General features: G+C 34.9%; 1 protein-coding gene and 1 long non-coding RNA gene across 2 annotated transcripts; both read right to left on the bottom strand.

The window, feature by feature from the left end:
• Positions 1 to 752: 752 nt before the first annotated feature.
• Positions 753 to 4557, bottom strand: LOC125275758 (CMP-N-acetylneuraminate-beta-galactosamide-alpha-2,3-sialyltransferase 1-like). The gene is made up of 7 exons (XM_048203008.1): positions 4271 to 4557; positions 3223 to 3512; positions 2550 to 2743; positions 2263 to 2442; positions 2121 to 2166; positions 1890 to 2009; positions 753 to 1129 (listed from the first exon to the last, which is right to left on the bottom strand). Exons 2-7 carry the CDS (start codon positions 3505 to 3507, stop codon positions 965 to 967), a joined length of 990 nt encoding a protein of 329 aa, XP_048058965.1. The 5' UTR covers positions 3508 to 3512; positions 4271 to 4557; the 3' UTR covers positions 753 to 964.
• A 2396-nt stretch (positions 4558 to 6953) lies between these two features.
• Positions 6954 to 7666, bottom strand: LOC125275760. Its single transcript, XR_007186503.1, has 2 exons — positions 7456 to 7666; positions 6954 to 7351 (listed from the first exon to the last, which is right to left on the bottom strand). It is a non-coding gene; the product is annotated as an uncharacterized LOC125275760 (long non-coding RNA).
• Positions 7667 to 16617: the final 8951 nt, after the last annotated feature.

The raw sequence follows: 16617 nt of genomic DNA, 5'->3' as shown, positions 1-16617 counted from the left end.
TAATAATGGTCTTGTTCATTTCACAGCCATCTGTTGTCTGCTGGAAAATTACCAACAAAATATGCTCAGTAGCCAAGTAAACTTGTCTGACCCCACAACACTTCTAGCTTTTATGCAAACTAATTCTACAATTGTTTTATATAGGATGAATAAAATACTCCATCAATACATATAATTCATCCGCTATATTGTTAAATATATATACGATTATACACATCAACAGAAAATAGACCAGAATAACTGCTTCTCCCCAGCTTCAGAGCATAGTGATACAGGCCTGAAGCATGATGACTAGATTGGTTACAACATATTTGTGACGTAGAGAACAACGATTTCAAATGGCATTTTTGAGACTGTCTTTGGTTTACTGTAGTTTTAAGGAGAAAATACTCAGCAATGGTGTTGATTTATGAATTTACACAGTTTGTCTTAAAGTATATTAAAAACAGCACATAGGCATATAAACGACTTTAAAAATTTGATTTTCATGTTACATTGCTTTCTCGGAAGAACTTTAAAATGAAAGAACATTCCTTTCTTGAAAGAACATTCCTATACATTTTTTTCTTCTTTTTGGGCACATTTTGAAGGGCTCAACCTTTTCATTTTATTTATTTTTACAATACAAGATTGTGATCCATATAAACTAACATTCCAGATGTCATTATATATATATATATATATATATATATATATATATATATATATATATATATATATATATATATATATATATATATATAAGTATTTTAGTAGTACATGAATAACATACAATATGTTTACAATACAGTAAGGCATTATAAATAGAGAAAAGAATAGGAAATTCTACAGCATTTGCTACAGCTCTCAAAACATTGCCAACATTTATATTAAATACATTAACATTTACTATTAATTTTTACATTCCTCTCAGACCTGAATCCATCCTGAAATCCTTCATTAAATGTAAGAACTGTTTTCTTTATCAATACCCTTTATATATTGAAATCTTGTTTCTGTGTACAAGTTGATACATTGTTGTATTTTCAATGTCTCCTTTATGAGGTCCGCCTTTAAAGTTAGTGTGAGATTTGTCAAAGTAATGATGCCAGGTTCCATCACTTTTAGCTCCAAACCCAAAGACATCCACCTGCGTAAAAGACAGAGCTGTCAGGAGTTTTGCCATTTCAGGGTGTTCTAGCTGGCGACAACATGACACTGGGATTTAAACTGTGTTAAAAGCTATTCAAATATCATTCCATAACGGTGCATTTATAAATACATTTCTTAATGGTGCATTCAGTATTTTTTTCTCACTAAAAACTTTTACCCCTAAATAAATTGGTAAATGTTTTGAGATAGATACATAAGCTAAATATAGCTTACTGCAAAAAAAAGTGCATCTTTTTACATTATTGAATATGAAGGTTGGGATAAAAAGCATATATGTAAACACAAACATATCATAACAAACATAACATATCCCTAAAATCAGTGTTGTTCTGGGATCAACAAAGATATTGATCATGTTGCACTTGTTGGTCTCTGCATTTTACTGAATTCATTCTTCTCCCTTTTCTTATCACATATCAGCTAGGCCTAGGAGTAGCTTTTATTTTAAATAAAATTAAGAAATATTTGAAAAGTGTAAATAAGATGCCTAGCTGGTAATTATTTAATAGTGGAAATAAAGTGTAGGGGAGGTAATGTCAAGTACAGGTAATGTAATAAAGCAGCATCCATTTGTGATTTTAATAAATATAATCATATTCACTGACTATGTTATTATTGCATACTATTTTGTAGTGTAAATAGCATTTAATGAGCTAGTTATTTTTTTCTCTTAATATACGGAAACTCTGCAGCAATCATAAACTCAAACATTATGTGAACAAGACAAACAATTATACCTGATCACAGATATGCAGGGCAAATACTACTGTGATGAAGCCAGTAGAAGGATATTTGCCATTTTTCTGCAGCCATTTCTCGTAGACGTACTTTATAAAAGCAGGGTGGAGGATCATCACCTAGACAGAAACCAAAACATTTATGAGACATACATATCTGCTTATTATAGGGCTTAACAATCAATCTCTCAATAACGAGTCTCATTTACATTGATTTAATGATATGGATACCTTATTCTCGTTTGCCTTGATTGAAGATTTGACTCGTGTGTAGGTGCTGAGGAACAAAACGATGGTTTACAAATTATGAAGATATAGATAATCATTTGCTTGCTTTCATAATTATTTAATTGTTTAAATAAACAGTGCTCACCATGTGATGTGTCTAGTGGTGAAAGTGCTTATGAGCCACTGCATGTCACGAATCTTAAAGGGAAAAAGCACCAGATGGGTGTTGTCCTCCAAGTCCACAGCACTCTCGGGATACAGAATCCGGTGAGTGGTCTTGGACCCCACATCCTTCTCGTAACCTTTTGTCGGGCCTTTATTTATCCTGAGAGAAAAAGAAGATCATTCCTATACCACAAAAAGGGTTGAGATCCACTGCTGTAGAGAACATTTATCAGATTTATTCTGTGTAATAATCTGTTCTTCTAATACCTAATGACTAAGTCATGGCTGTCTATTAGTTGACCATAGTGGGATCCCAGGAGGTTCCCAGAATTTCCCACCACAGCACAGGTTCTGCAGCGATCTGGACCAGCATCCGAGTAGTGTTCTTCATCGGGGAAGAGAGAAAACAACTGGTCCACCACCTCTGTGTAGTTGACTCTGAGCTTTGACGGTTGTAGACCCTGTACAAATATTTAAAGAGATGCAAATTAGCATCAAGACAACGATCTTGTCATGCAAAGACCATCAAGATAGGATGATTTTATTTTCATTTTCACATCAGGACATTCCTCAGTTGGCTGCTTGACTACTTTTAGTGTGCTTAACTTCCTGATGTTTGTTATCAGGATGAATTTGTGAAAATCTAGAAACTACACAGTATTTATTTTGGCATTGAATAAAATGAAAAGAACTACTCATAAATCGAAAACTGCCATTGTAAAATATTTCCAGTTGGTTGAGTTCAAAATCCAAAACTTGTCATAGCAATTGGAGTTAAAGAGAAGAACTTATTTGGGGCTATCACGTTTTACAGTATGATATATTAACACACACACACACACACACACACACATTATATATTACATTAGCCTATATATATATATATATATATAGGCTACAGTGAATATAGGACCGCGCCTTTAATATTTTAAAGTCTTACCCTCCACCATTTGTATGCGTCTCTATGTAGCAAGCTGTTTCTTCTGTTGAGCAGGGCTGGAATGGTGGGATTGTAACGATAAACGAACCAGTCATCGTCCATAAATCCCATGATGCAAGTTTTACAGGAGCATGAAGGTTCGAAGATTAAATCATCAAATGAGTATATGGTATCGTCCATCGGGGCGTTTTGAGTGTACAGAAGAAAGATGGTCATGAAACTTAAAGGCAAGATGATGGAGCGAGACGTCAGTCTGCTGAAGACTCTCATATTCTGCGTGCGCATTTTCCCTGGACAAATAAAGTTTTGTTAGCCTACTAAAAATACAGAAATACGTCAATTTTTCCATTTTAATCTTTTGATACATGATTTTCATTATAGCGGCATAGCTTTAAATGACAATAGTCTTTGTGTGGCTAAAGTTCAAACCACCGCACTGTAAAAATGTCATCATCATAATCATGCATAACTTGTCGTCACGGTCATCTATGTCCTTTCTGCGTGAATTAGTAATTAAATTCAAAGTAATATTAAAAGTGCAATGTAACTTCGACACCGCTTTGGTTGGACTCAGCAACAACAACAACAAAACACATCATTAATTTAAAAATGCGTCTTTTGGTGGGATAATTGTGTAGCCATATAGTTTTGACGTGAATAAGACTTTTATTTTATTTTACTTCATTATTTAATAATACATCAGAGGGTTAATTAATTAATTTGTTTCAGATAGCCAGATTTCATTTCGGATAAACATTGAAAACATAAAACAATATTGAAGAAGAGGAAAAAAAGATTTAAAGCAGTTTCACCAACAGAAGTGTCTAATACGGGACTGTTTGACACGGAATTGTTTAATACACTATCACATTATTTTATAAATGTTACATTTCAGAGGCAAAAACGTTAACTTGATTATACTGATCGAATTTAAGTGCAAATTGACTGGTATATATATATATATATATATATATATATATATATATATATATATATATATATATATATATATACAAAATTAAATTACCATATAAAAGGTGAAACTTACCAAATTGATAAGAAGATCAGGTTGACAGGTTTTAGTGAAGTCTGTATAATTATATTATGGGCAAGAAATATACTCAGCAAAATGTTTTATTTCTTGTCATCTGAATCTTTAAAGAATGAGTGCTCCTCCCCAAACCAAACAGGGCTTCATGTTTGTTCCTCAACTAGTGACTGGTTTTACCTGATCATACCCGATTGATACTGCCAAAAATGCACCGTTACCAAGAGTATTAGAAGTATTAGAGATAAATACTATTAAAATAAAAAGTCAAAGCATGCTTCTGGTTCTTGGTATAAATAACTTAAAGAAAGTGTGCTTACGAGAATTGCTTTGAAAATGCTTTGAGGTTAAATGTTCCTGTTTTCAAACTTCTGCATAAGTGTCTTACACAACAGAGGGAAGGGAGGTCGGAGTAATGGGCCAACACTGCGCACAGATAAACACGCCAACTAGGGCTTTTGATTTAATGCGGTAATTTAACGCACCCGCCCCAGACATACCTATCTGACATTTCAGTCGATTGAGGTGAACATGATGCAGGGCAACAACTCACTGCGTGATGGAGCCTATAGAATGCAGTTATATGCCAATAAATTATATTAGGGCAAAAATGCCCCAGTGTGAGTTGTGTCTTATATTTAGCCTATATATTAATTCTAGCCTTTTTGGCACCTAGGCGAGATTTCTATTTCTATTTATCATGATTGTTTGTACCATTAATGTAAAACTCTCGAGCATAAACAAACATATTCTCATAATCTACACTCCCAAAATCACAAAGCCTGTCTGTCTGTGACTTCAACTGCACTATTACAGCATAAAGAAATGCATTTATTTGATTTGATTTAAGTTATTTCTTGATATGCACTGCATTCATGTAAAAATAATTTTTAATTGTATTTATTTATTTTTGCTTTTCTGTCGAAACTATGTTCGTTTGGCAGGTCCACGCTAGTTGTCAAACCAGGGCTGGACTGAGGCTAAAATTCGGCCCAGGACAAACCCAGCCCATGCGGCCCACGAGTTCCCCTGTGAATGTTTTTGCTGGGGTTAGGGCCTTAAATTGGAGTAAATGAATAAATAAAACAAGGACAGTGACAAATAATGATGAATATTATTGAATTTACTACAAATGCAGTTAACAAATTTAATATTGCACTTTTGTCACATAGAAATTCACTTTGGCTGTAAAGCACTGATTTTCATGCCGTTAAGTACATTTAATGCTATTAAATCCCGTCATCATTTACTCACTCTCATGTCGTTCCAAACCTATATGACTTTCTCTCTTCTGTAAAACACAAAAGAAGATATTCTGAAGAATGTTGTCAAGCAAACCATTTTGGTTAAGCTACCCTTGACTTCAATTATTTTCTTTTTTTATGTTACACAGAAAGAAAGTAATTCATGTTTGTAATGACATTGGGTGAGTGAATTATGACATTTTGGGTTGAACTACTCCTTTAAAACAATAACATTTTTAAAGAGTTAACACCTAATTTATGTAAGACATTGATATCTTTCATGATGCTCTCACTGAAATAACATTTTACTTAATTAATTATTAAAAAATTAAAATCCATAAGAACTATTAAAAATGTCATAAAACATATTTAAAGAAATAAAAACTAAAGCTTTGCCCTTATTCCATGGGATACAGGCTTTAAAGCTGTTTTGTTAAATTATCCTTTAATTGCCATGATGAAATTTACTATGGTTTAACTGTAAGATCATGGTAGACAGAGCACAGGTAAAACCATGCTTCTTATTACCATGGGTATATGTTTTCTAAAATAAATAATAAACTATAGATTGTGTAATAAAATATTGTAAGCATAAACATGCTTTATGAAAGAAAGTGTAGGCTATTTATATTCCGCAATATTAAATATAAGTAGGCCTAATAATAGCAGCATTTTTAATAATTTCTGCCAAAACACCATATTTCTTCACTGTTAGTAGCTGCAAGGTAAATTACTATAAGTGGTGGTGGTGTTGGATTGACAAGCTTGTAGTTGTGTGTATTAGCGTTTTCCAATTTACCTTGTCATGTCTTTATATGGTCGCGGCTGTTTTCAGCTAGATTCACAACCGAACCTGTAATGTTCCCATATCACAACTGTTTAAAACAAAATTCTGAGACAAATCTGAAAGGATCTGGGCTGGGTTTCCCGATAACGTTGTCTTTTAGCGCGCTACGAAGACTCTAAAGGTAGACCTTAACTGAAGATGTACCGTTTCTAGGCGTGTTCCCCGAACTATATCTTATGAGGTTGCTTAAAGTATATCGTCTTAACGCTGCATTCACACGTGGAGTCAGCGTCAACGCTTGACGGAGGGTGTGTCTGAAGCTTGTGTTGACGGCGACGCTACAGTTATAGTGATTACACTCTTAGAAGAAAAGGTTCTATATAGAACCAAAAAAAGGTTCGATCAGGCGCGTCATATATGGAACCCTGAAAAGGTTCTATATAGAACCCTTTTTAAGTGTTCAATCAAAAGAACCCTTTAGGGTTCTTTATTGCCAGAAAAAAAGGTTCTATATAGAACCTTTTATGGGTTCATTTTGTTGATTTAGTTTTTAATTTATTTTAATTTAAATTTTATTAATTAACCTGCTTATATAGTTACTTTATCACTAGAAAAACTTAAATACCCATAGACATAACACATCAACATAATATGTAATCATTTAAGACATTTTTATTAGCATTTACAATGACACAAGCAATATAAAACACACTGCAATTCATAGAGCAATAGTTAGAAGAGTTAACAAAAATAAATGTTTCTTAAAAAAATGAACTAAAAGACTAGCTAGTAGAATTGTTTTTAAATTCATAAGCGTTAAATGATAATTTAACATTCAGATAAGCATTTAAACAATAAAAACAAATGACCCATGGTAAATTCAGTACTGAGAAGGGCTAAAAAGTGCTGAATGAAAGAAACTGGCTTTTGGATGCTCCATATTGAACAAAAAGTAGACAGCCAACAGATAGTTTTGACATCTCTGTGTTTTCAATCAGGGGCACATCCATTTTGATGCTGACTCTCTTTGCGTTCAGGGGGCTTGACATCCTAAGATGGAGATGCAAGTCAGAAAAACATTTATTAGACTTATGGAGAGTACAGTACAACAGAAAACAGAAAGGAATCTCTCACAATTACATCTTAAAACTTACGTGAATCATAGAGGAGTGTGTTATTTTCATCTTATTGAAGTAATGCTGCACTCCAGAGTCCATCCCTGCAGTGAGAGTGCAAACAGAAATATTAATTAATTTATTATTATTAATTATTGCATTAAACATGGAAAAATAGAAAAACGAATATAAGCCACTTCAGATTAGCAGATTTACAAGTTTCCCAAAGTTGGTACTGTGAGTAAAAATAATGTACTTTTTTGTGTCATTGGTTTGCAGTTGAAGGTCTTTTCTTCTTCATCTTCATTTCATTATGCATCTTCAAGAACCAAATAGGCCTACAGTGTTTAGCATAAATTAGGCCTTCAATTAATTCAGAAAAAAAGTGTGCTATAACTGCAAACACCAAATACTCACAGCTATATCCAGAGAAGAAACATCTTAATCGGCTCCTCGCTTTGTTCTTCGGGGTTTCTCTTTAATTCATGTCTATACAGTGCGGTCTGGCTGTGATCACGTGATTTGACTGCTCCTGAAACATCGTTTTATGCGTTTTCTAGGTCCAATACAATCTACAGTACAAAGAAAAGTGTATTAGGATATAACATGAACTCTCGCCACCATTATTGATCAGTCCACAACCGTTTTTTAACAGAAATTTCAGGAATTCATGTAAGAAATGACAAACCTCCTGGCGGGGAATAGCGCAGGCCCGGACAGCACCGTAAACCACATTTCTTCTTTTTGATTCTTGAAAAAAACATTCAAGGTGTGTAAATATATCAAGCATTTAGGCAAATGTAATTAAAATAACGTAAGAGATATTAATTTTCTCACTTACCAATTTAATCGTCGTCCTCTCGAGCGATGAGCTCAAACGGACGCCCGTAACGGTTGAAGTTTAAAATGCTGCGTTCACGCGCATTCTAATTACTCGCGCACGACGCGCGCGGCTGAAATCCGACACTGCGCGTGCAGACAGTACAGAACTAATCAGCGCATACACATGCAAGTAATTTGCTGTTTATGTCGAAGATTATTTAATGCATCTGTTTGGAGGGTTGAGTTATAAGAATTGACTTCAGAATCTAAGTAATTCCTACAGGATTTTCTTTAACCAGCAGATGGCAGAATTCTGCCCCTAGCGCCTAGATCCAGAAATAACGTAAGCTATATTTAATTTAGATTTTTTTCATTACAGGATAATGCGGCAATTATTTTTTCTAATAAACCTATTAAACTTGAAAATGTATATAAGTTTGTTTTCTTCAGAATGAAAAGTGTGCCTAAGTAAAATTGAAGTAAAAACACAAATATAATGTTCAATAGTGTAATCATTTGAATAATGCACTAATAATGTATATAAAGCACATTTAGCCCAAAGAACCCTTTGTGCCAAAAGGGTTCTTTCTCCTTATATAGAACCTTTTTGGCAGAAAGGGTTCTATAAAGTTGGTTAAAGAACCCTAGGGTTCTATATAGAACCCCAAAGAACCTTTTTTTTCTAAGAGTGTACAGCTAATCACATTACTTTCCGGTGTTGCACGAATGCATTTGGCTAGCGACTGCTCTAGGGAATTTGCATAGGGCCATCTGATTGGATGACGCCTGCGTTGGAATAGTTGAGAAATCTTCAACTTTTGCCGCTTGCAACGCGAGTGAAGCGACGCGACGGAACCCACAATTCAGTTCGGCAACGCATGACGTCACCCATTCAAAGTAAATGAGAAGCGTTAACGCCGGCGAGTGAACAGTGGCGGGGCCAGGATTTTTTCATAGGGGTGGCCAGGCTTAGCCTGACTACGTCAGACTTCCTACTTCCGCTCAATTTCATTTCGCTTCTGTACTCAGTCTGATACAGCGTCAGAGCTTTGTGTTTGCCACCGGTCTGGAAACAGCCGGGCCAATGAACGAACAGAGGGCGGGCTGAGAGCCGTGACGTAGATGCTAAGCGCCGAGTTTTACATTGTAGGTTAGAGAAATCGAAAACCGAAACGACCGCGGAAATGGGAAACGAGACACGGGATGCAAACTTCGGGATGCATTAACTTCGCATAATCTGCAAAAGTCGTTTACAGCCATGTTCACTCCGGTATTTCGCTCACATCATCATGTGTTTACAACAGGTTTACAGTGGAAGTTCAATCATAGATTTGAGTTCGATGCATGATGTCTGTGCTTCGATGCGGCTGTACAGGCGGATAACATACGTCATAACTAAACGTATCTGATTGGCTTACGGGTAACCAATGATTTTAAACTTCAGACAAGCGTCCCCTAGCGAGAGAGAAAACACTTCTCTATTATGCCATTCCAGACTCTGTCTACGAAGCAAAGTGAAGTAGCAGAGTCTGGTATTACCAGGCTAGGCCAGGCTTGGGCCGGTGTTACAATATATTCGGTTCCTGAAATATTCTGTTCCACTGGGTGGCGCTTACGCGAATATTCATGATATTCTCATTTTGAATCAAACTAATCAAACTATTAAAAAACTTTTTAAAGCCTCACAAATAAAACAACAAAAACAGAAAACACATCAGTGTAAAACAAGGTTATTCGCTCATGTTTGCTCTGCTGTATCCTTCTGTTTATCTGAATGCCTGCACTCAATCAGGCAAAATAGCTCAGACGATTTATCATATTATACAAACTATGTATTACTTTGAACATGTGAACTGTTGCTTAACACTGCATATTTTATTACCTTTTCGAAATAATCCATTAAACCGATGCGATTTGAGAAGCGTCTACTAATATTTTCAGTTCCATTTGCTTTCGCGTTCTCTCAAGGACACGCCCACAAAATGAGGATATCATGAATATTCGCGTAAGGGCCACCCAGTGGAACAGAATATTTCAGGAACCGAATATTGTAACACCGGTGTTATTTTGCCTGATTGAATACAGGACAGGCATTCAGATAAACAGTTAACGTAATGATACATCAGAGCAAACATGAACGAATAACCTTGTTTTACGCTGATGTGTTTTCTGTTTAGCTTTTTTATTTGTGAGGCTTTAAAAAGTATTTGAATAGTTTGATTAGTTTGCTTCCTTTGTTGTAATTGTCAACTTGAAACAAACCTCTACAAATATATCTGTGGCCTAATAAAAAGCTATAGCCTGGTGTGATTATTCTGTCATCCTTAATTTCTTGATTATTTTGATATTTTCACCACAGTAAGACTTACATAGGCTACCCTTTATCAACACCAAACTACAAATATTTCCTGTTTTCTCATATTTTACTGGATATCATGACAAATTATCATTATAGTCCAACAAGTAAATGCACACTTGATGTTATTTGTCACATATTTTTGTTGCAAAGCAACATCATTTTTTTTTTGTGTTGAGTTTTTCACTTTCAACTGTTTTTCCAGCACATTTCTTAACATGTAAATATTTGTACAAACAAAAAGATTCAACAACTGAGACATAAACTGAACAAATTTCACAGGCGTTTGATCAACAGAGTATCTGAAAGTCTGATGTGGCACCAGCTGCTTTACAGAGCATATCATCCTCATGGACAGCACCAGATTTGCAGCTCTTGCTGTGAGATGTTACTCCACTCTTCCATCAAGGCATTTTACATTCTCAAACATGTCTGGTGGGACTTATGGTTACATGTGGTTTGGCACTGGAAGGACAATCAGCTGTCCTTCTGTCTCCCTGTAGCACTGTCTCAGGCATCTTCATGTGTGTGTGTGTGTGTGTGTGTGTGATGGAGTGATTCCCGCCGCTGTTTTGACTCCTTTACACATTTTAGGAACATTGCAGTTTATTGCTCTGTTCACATCTGCATTCCTCATACCTCCTGCAGCAGGACTAAGGCACGTTCGCACAGGTGATCAGAGACCCTGGGCATCTTTATTCTGGTGTTTTTCAGAGTCAGTAGAAAGGTCTCTTTAGTGTCCTAAGTTTTTGTAACTGATTACCTTGATTGACCTAGGTGCATGTGAAATAATTGAAAAACATGACAAACATTGCTAAAACCTTTTCTAAATATCTGTAAAGCTTATTTGGATTGTACAAAATTATCTTTAAAATATTATCCTGAAAATGTTTTCATCTTTTCTTAGTTTAATTTTTTTAAAACAACAAATTCAGTTGTAGCCTATATAAATATTAAATACATTAAATGTTATAACAAGTACAGAAGTAATTACTCTATGAATGTAACTCAAATTGAAAAGACATTAAAAAATTCAAAACAATGTGTGAAAAGAAGCAATGCTAAATGTGAGGTTCTGAGGTAAATATTAAAACAGGGCCTTGGCACTCGGGAACAGCCTTCATGCATGTCCAGATCACACACTGCCAGAGCTATCCAAGACTTCAGCTCTCACATCCAGCCTGAAACAGACAGTGACTTTACAAGATGATGAGTGTAATGTGGAAACATCACAAAAGCAAAACAAAACCATATGACATTGGTGATAATAACAAGTATAACATCATCTTGTAAAGTAGTTGTCTATTTTTTCTGTGCATTTGTGCTGCATTACCTCACAGAATAAATTATATGATTCAGAGTCAGTAGAAAGGTCTCTTTAGTGTCCTAAGTTATTGTAACTGACCTTGATTGACCTATAGGGTTTTTTTTTTTTTTTTTTTTTTTTTTTTAGATTTTTTCATTTTTTCTTAGTTTTTTTATTTCAATTTTTAAAACAACAAATCCAGTTGTAGCCTTTATAAATATTAATTACATTAAATATTATAACAAGTACAGAAGTAATTACTCTATGAATTTAACTCGAATTGAAATTCAAAACAATGTGTGAAATGAAGCAATGCAAAATGTGAGCTTCTGAGGTAAATATTTAAACATGGCCGTGACACTGGGAACAGCCTTCATGCATGTCCAGATCACACACTGCCAAGACTTCAGCTCTCACATCCAATCTGAAACAGACAGCGACTTTCAAGATGATGAGTATAATGTGGAATCACAAAAGCAAAACAAGACCATATTATGACATTGTTGATAATAATAAGTAGGCTATGTCATCTTGTAAAGTAGCTGTCTATTTTTTCTGTGCATTTGTGCTGCATTACCTCACAGAATAAATTATATGATTATTATCATAATTTTTTTTATTTGACTGCTTTTGAAATTGTTTTAAATCAGGTACATAAAGTTGTTTGAGTATATGTTATGTTGGACACATTTCAGGGTTTTGTGCTGCAATATCCTGCCTTGTCAAACTTTAAATAAAACTAAACTAAACTAAACTATAATTTTCTTATCATAATTATAATATTTTAAACAAAAATAACATTCTTTAAGTAGCTGCTGGCATGAAGACTGTCATCAAAACAAAGCTCCAAAGATTTATATTCCAAAGGAATTTACCTTTTCGAAATAATCCATTAAACCGATGCGATTCCTGAAATATTTACACAGCTGCAATTTGAGGAGCGTGTACTAATATTTTCAGTTCCATTCACTTGCGCGTTGTCTCAAGGACACGCCCACAATAGCATGATATCATGAATATTCGCGTAAGCGCCACCCAGTGGAACAGAATATTTCAGGAACCGAATATATTGTATTCTGATAATAATATAATTTATTTCTTTGAGGTAATGCAGCACAAATGCACAGAAAAAAATAGACAGCTACTTTACAAGATGACGTTATAGCCTACTTGTTATTATCAACAATGTAATAATATGGTCTTGTTTTGCTTTTGTGATTCCACATTATACTCATCATCTTGAAAGTCGCTGTCTGTTTCAGATTGGATGTGAGAGCTGAAGTCTTGGCAGTGTGTGATCTGGACATGCATGAAGGCTGTTCCCAAGTGTCAAGGCCCTGTTTAAATATTTACCTCAGAAGCTCACATTTTGCATTGCTTCATTTCACATATTGTTTTGAATTTCAATTTGAGTTACATTCATAGAGTAATTACTTCTGTACTTGTTATAATATTTAATGTAATTAATATTTATAAAGGCTACAACTGGATTTGTTGTTTTAAAAATTGAAAAAAAAAAAAAAATAAAAAATAAAAAATAAAAAATAAATAAATACATTTTCAGGATAATATTTTAAAGATAATTTTGTACAATCCAAATAAGCTTTACAGATCATTAGTTTTAACAATGTTTGTCATGTTTTTCAACTGCACATGCACCTATAGGTCAATCAAGGTCAATTACAATAACTTGGGACACTAAAGAGACCTTTCTACTGACTCTGAAAAACACCAGAATAAAGATGCCCAGGGTCTCTGATCACCTGTGAACGTGCCTTAGTCCTGCTGCAGGAGGTATGAAGACTGCAGATGTGAACAGAGGAGCAATAAACTGCAATGTCTGTAAGATACCTGAGACAGTGCTACAGGGAGACAGAAAGACAGCTGATTGTCCTTCCAGTGCCAAACCATAAGTCCCACCAGACATGTTTGAGAATGTGAATTGCCTTGATGGAAGAGTGGAGTAACATCTCACAGCAAATTCTAGCAAATCTGGTGCTGAGGATGAGATGCTCTGTAAAATAGCTGGTGCCACATCAGACATCAGACTTTCAGATGTTCATCGAACGTCTATGAAATTTGTTCAGTTTATGTCTCAGTTGTTGAATCTTTTTGTCTGTACAAACATTACACGTTAAGTAATTTGCTGGAAAACAGTTGAAAGTGAAAAACTCAGTGTGCACCAATATTGATTGAATAATAATCAAGAAATTAACCCACTGAGCAAATTACGTCCAGAAGACGTCTTTTTCAGGTCTTGTCTCAGGTTGAAAAGACGTCCACTGAGGGGCCAGAATGAAAGTTTTTATGACGTCTTTTTTGGACGTCTTCTGAACATCCGATATAGACGAACACGCACAATCACCAAAGGAGAAAAATCACAATTTTTAAGCCACCATCGTGGAGATGAGTGTTTGCTTTAGTTGGGCTCTTGATCCTTGCCTTATTAATATTAGAATTTGTTTGGGCTGTTAACTCAGTCATAGCAGCCAGACAAGCAAAAAGAAATGATCAGGTGTTGGTTATGTTTTTACATAATCATTGTTTGACCTGAATCACTGAACTCATCTAGAGCCCAATCTCTGAGTTAGATTTACATTATTGATTACAGCAGCACTGTGATTCTATAGTGGAAGATCAGCTTTATCAATGCGATTCACATGATTTCAGAAAAGGTGTGTTGAACAAAAAAAAAAGCTTCTAATTTAGGCACACACAGACATCAAGAATCATCCTGTGAATCTCAACAGTGGTGACCATCAAAAAGCATGTTGCAGTGCATTCTGGGAGCAACCAATCAAAATTCATCCATGGCTCCCATCATGCATTGCTGCATGAATAAATTGTGAGCTTAATTGTTTTAGTAATTTCCTTTATTCTCATATTTTATTTTGTTCTGTTTATGTGACTTTTTAGTAGCTTGTTTTCTAATGTTCAGAGTTGATCTGTTGATCAGAATATGTTGCTTGTCACCGTTGTTGAGATTCACAGGCTGATTCTTGATGTCTGTGTGAGCCTAAGAGAAATTTTTTTTTTTTGCTCAGAACAACTGTTTTTGAAATCCTTCAGATTATATTGATAAAGCTGATCTTCTGCTGTAGAGTCACAGTGATACTGTAATCAATAATGTAAATCTAACTCAGAGATTGGGCTCTAAATGAGTTCAGTGATTCAGGTCTAATAATGATTACGTGAAACATAACCAACACCTGATCACTTCTCTTTACTTGTCTGGCTGTTATGACTCAGTTAAAACAGCCCAAACAAACTCTAATATTAATAAGGCAAGGGTCAAGAGCCCAACTAAAGCAAACACTCATCTCCACGATGGTGGCTTAAAAATTGTGATTTTTCTCCTTTGGTGATTGTGCGTGTTCGTCTATATAGGATGTCCAGAAGACGTCCAAAAAAGACGTCATAAAAATTTTCATTCTGGCCCCTCAGTGGACGTCTTTTCAACCTGAGACAAGACCTGAAAAAGACGTCTTCTGGACGTAATTTGCTCAGTGGGAAGGTTGACATCGAATATTCACACCAGTCTATACCTTATTTTTATTAGGACAGATACATTTGAGGTTTATTTCAAGTTGTCAACACTATGCAGTAGTACTGTAGTCACAGAATGACAACGAAGAAAGCAGACTAATCAAACTATTCCAAAAAAATAGCCTCATAATAATAAAAAAGCTAAACATAAAACACATCAGTGCACAACAAGGTTATTGGCTCATGTTTGCTCTGTATCCTTAGGTTAACCGTTTATCTGAATGCCTGTCCTACACTCAATCAGGCAAAATAGCTTAGACGATTTATCATATTACACAAACTATGCATTGTGCATGTTTGCATATTTGAACATGTGAACTGTTGACTAACATTGTATATTTTATTACCTTTTCGAAATAATCTATTAAACCGGTGCAATTTGAGGGGCGTGTGCTAATATTTTCAGTTCCATTCGCTTGCGCGTTGTCGTTGTCTCAAGGACACGCCCACAATAGCAGGATATCATGAATATTCGTGTAAGCGCCACCCAGTGGAACAGAATATTTCAGGAACCGAATATATTGTAACACCTGTTACCAGTCTGGGGTGGCACAGAAATCTTCATCATTTCAACATAAAAATGAGTCTGAATATAAAGTACTGAACTGTGCCTACAACACAATTGAGTACAGTTCATTTGCACTTAATTAATTGAGAATTTTTCTTTTCTTTTTTTTTTGCGTTCCTCACTTGCAGGCATATTAATAAAGTGGCTCAAGCTATAGCTAAATTTCAACTTGTTCAGTCAGCTTGTTCTGGTTCTCAAAACCCCTAATAACTTGTTCTCCGTTGTTGCATATCCATGGATGAGACATGCAGATAACTAGGCTACATACTGTACTTCAAAGATTATTCTGTTTCAAAAATGAACCAAAAAGTAAACACTAAATTTCAAACTTTCCATATTGTCAAAATAAATAATTGCAACAGTTCTATCATACCTAAATTAAACTCAGTACAAAGACAAAATATGTGTTCTCTTTTGAATTCCTATTTGCTGATGCGGAAGTCAACAGCACATAAATGCCAGAATGTAAAATTAATTATTTTATGCATTTAAAAGTGATAACTTTTTGTTTGTACTTTATAAATGATTGCAAAATTAGCATCTTCTAAAACAAATGCACAGTTCTCACATTTATTTATGCATTAAAAACTTAAATATCAGTTT

This window comes from Megalobrama amblycephala, linkage group LG9 (genome assembly GCF_018812025.1).
Source record: "Megalobrama amblycephala isolate DHTTF-2021 linkage group LG9, ASM1881202v1, whole genome shotgun sequence".
In the NCBI taxonomy this organism is placed as follows: domain Eukaryota; kingdom Metazoa; phylum Chordata; class Actinopteri; order Cypriniformes; family Xenocyprididae; genus Megalobrama; species Megalobrama amblycephala.
Note: the sequence above shows the minus strand (reverse complement) of the source record. Positions and strands in the feature narration are given on the sequence as shown.

Bases quoted from the DNA above. Each gene is read 5' to 3' on its own strand.
- LOC125275758 (XM_048203008.1), bottom strand. From the start codon at position 3,507: ATGCGCACGCAGAATATGAGAGTCTTCAGCAGACTGACGTCTCGCTCC. The intron at 2,167-2,262 runs GTGAGCACTGTT...TTTGTTCCTCAG, and splicing joins ACCACTAGACACATCACATG to CACCTACACACGAGTCAAAT. The intron at 2,010-2,120 runs GTATCCATATCA...GTTTCTGTCTAG, and splicing joins TCAAGGCAAACGAGAATAAG to GTGATGATCCTCCACCCTGC.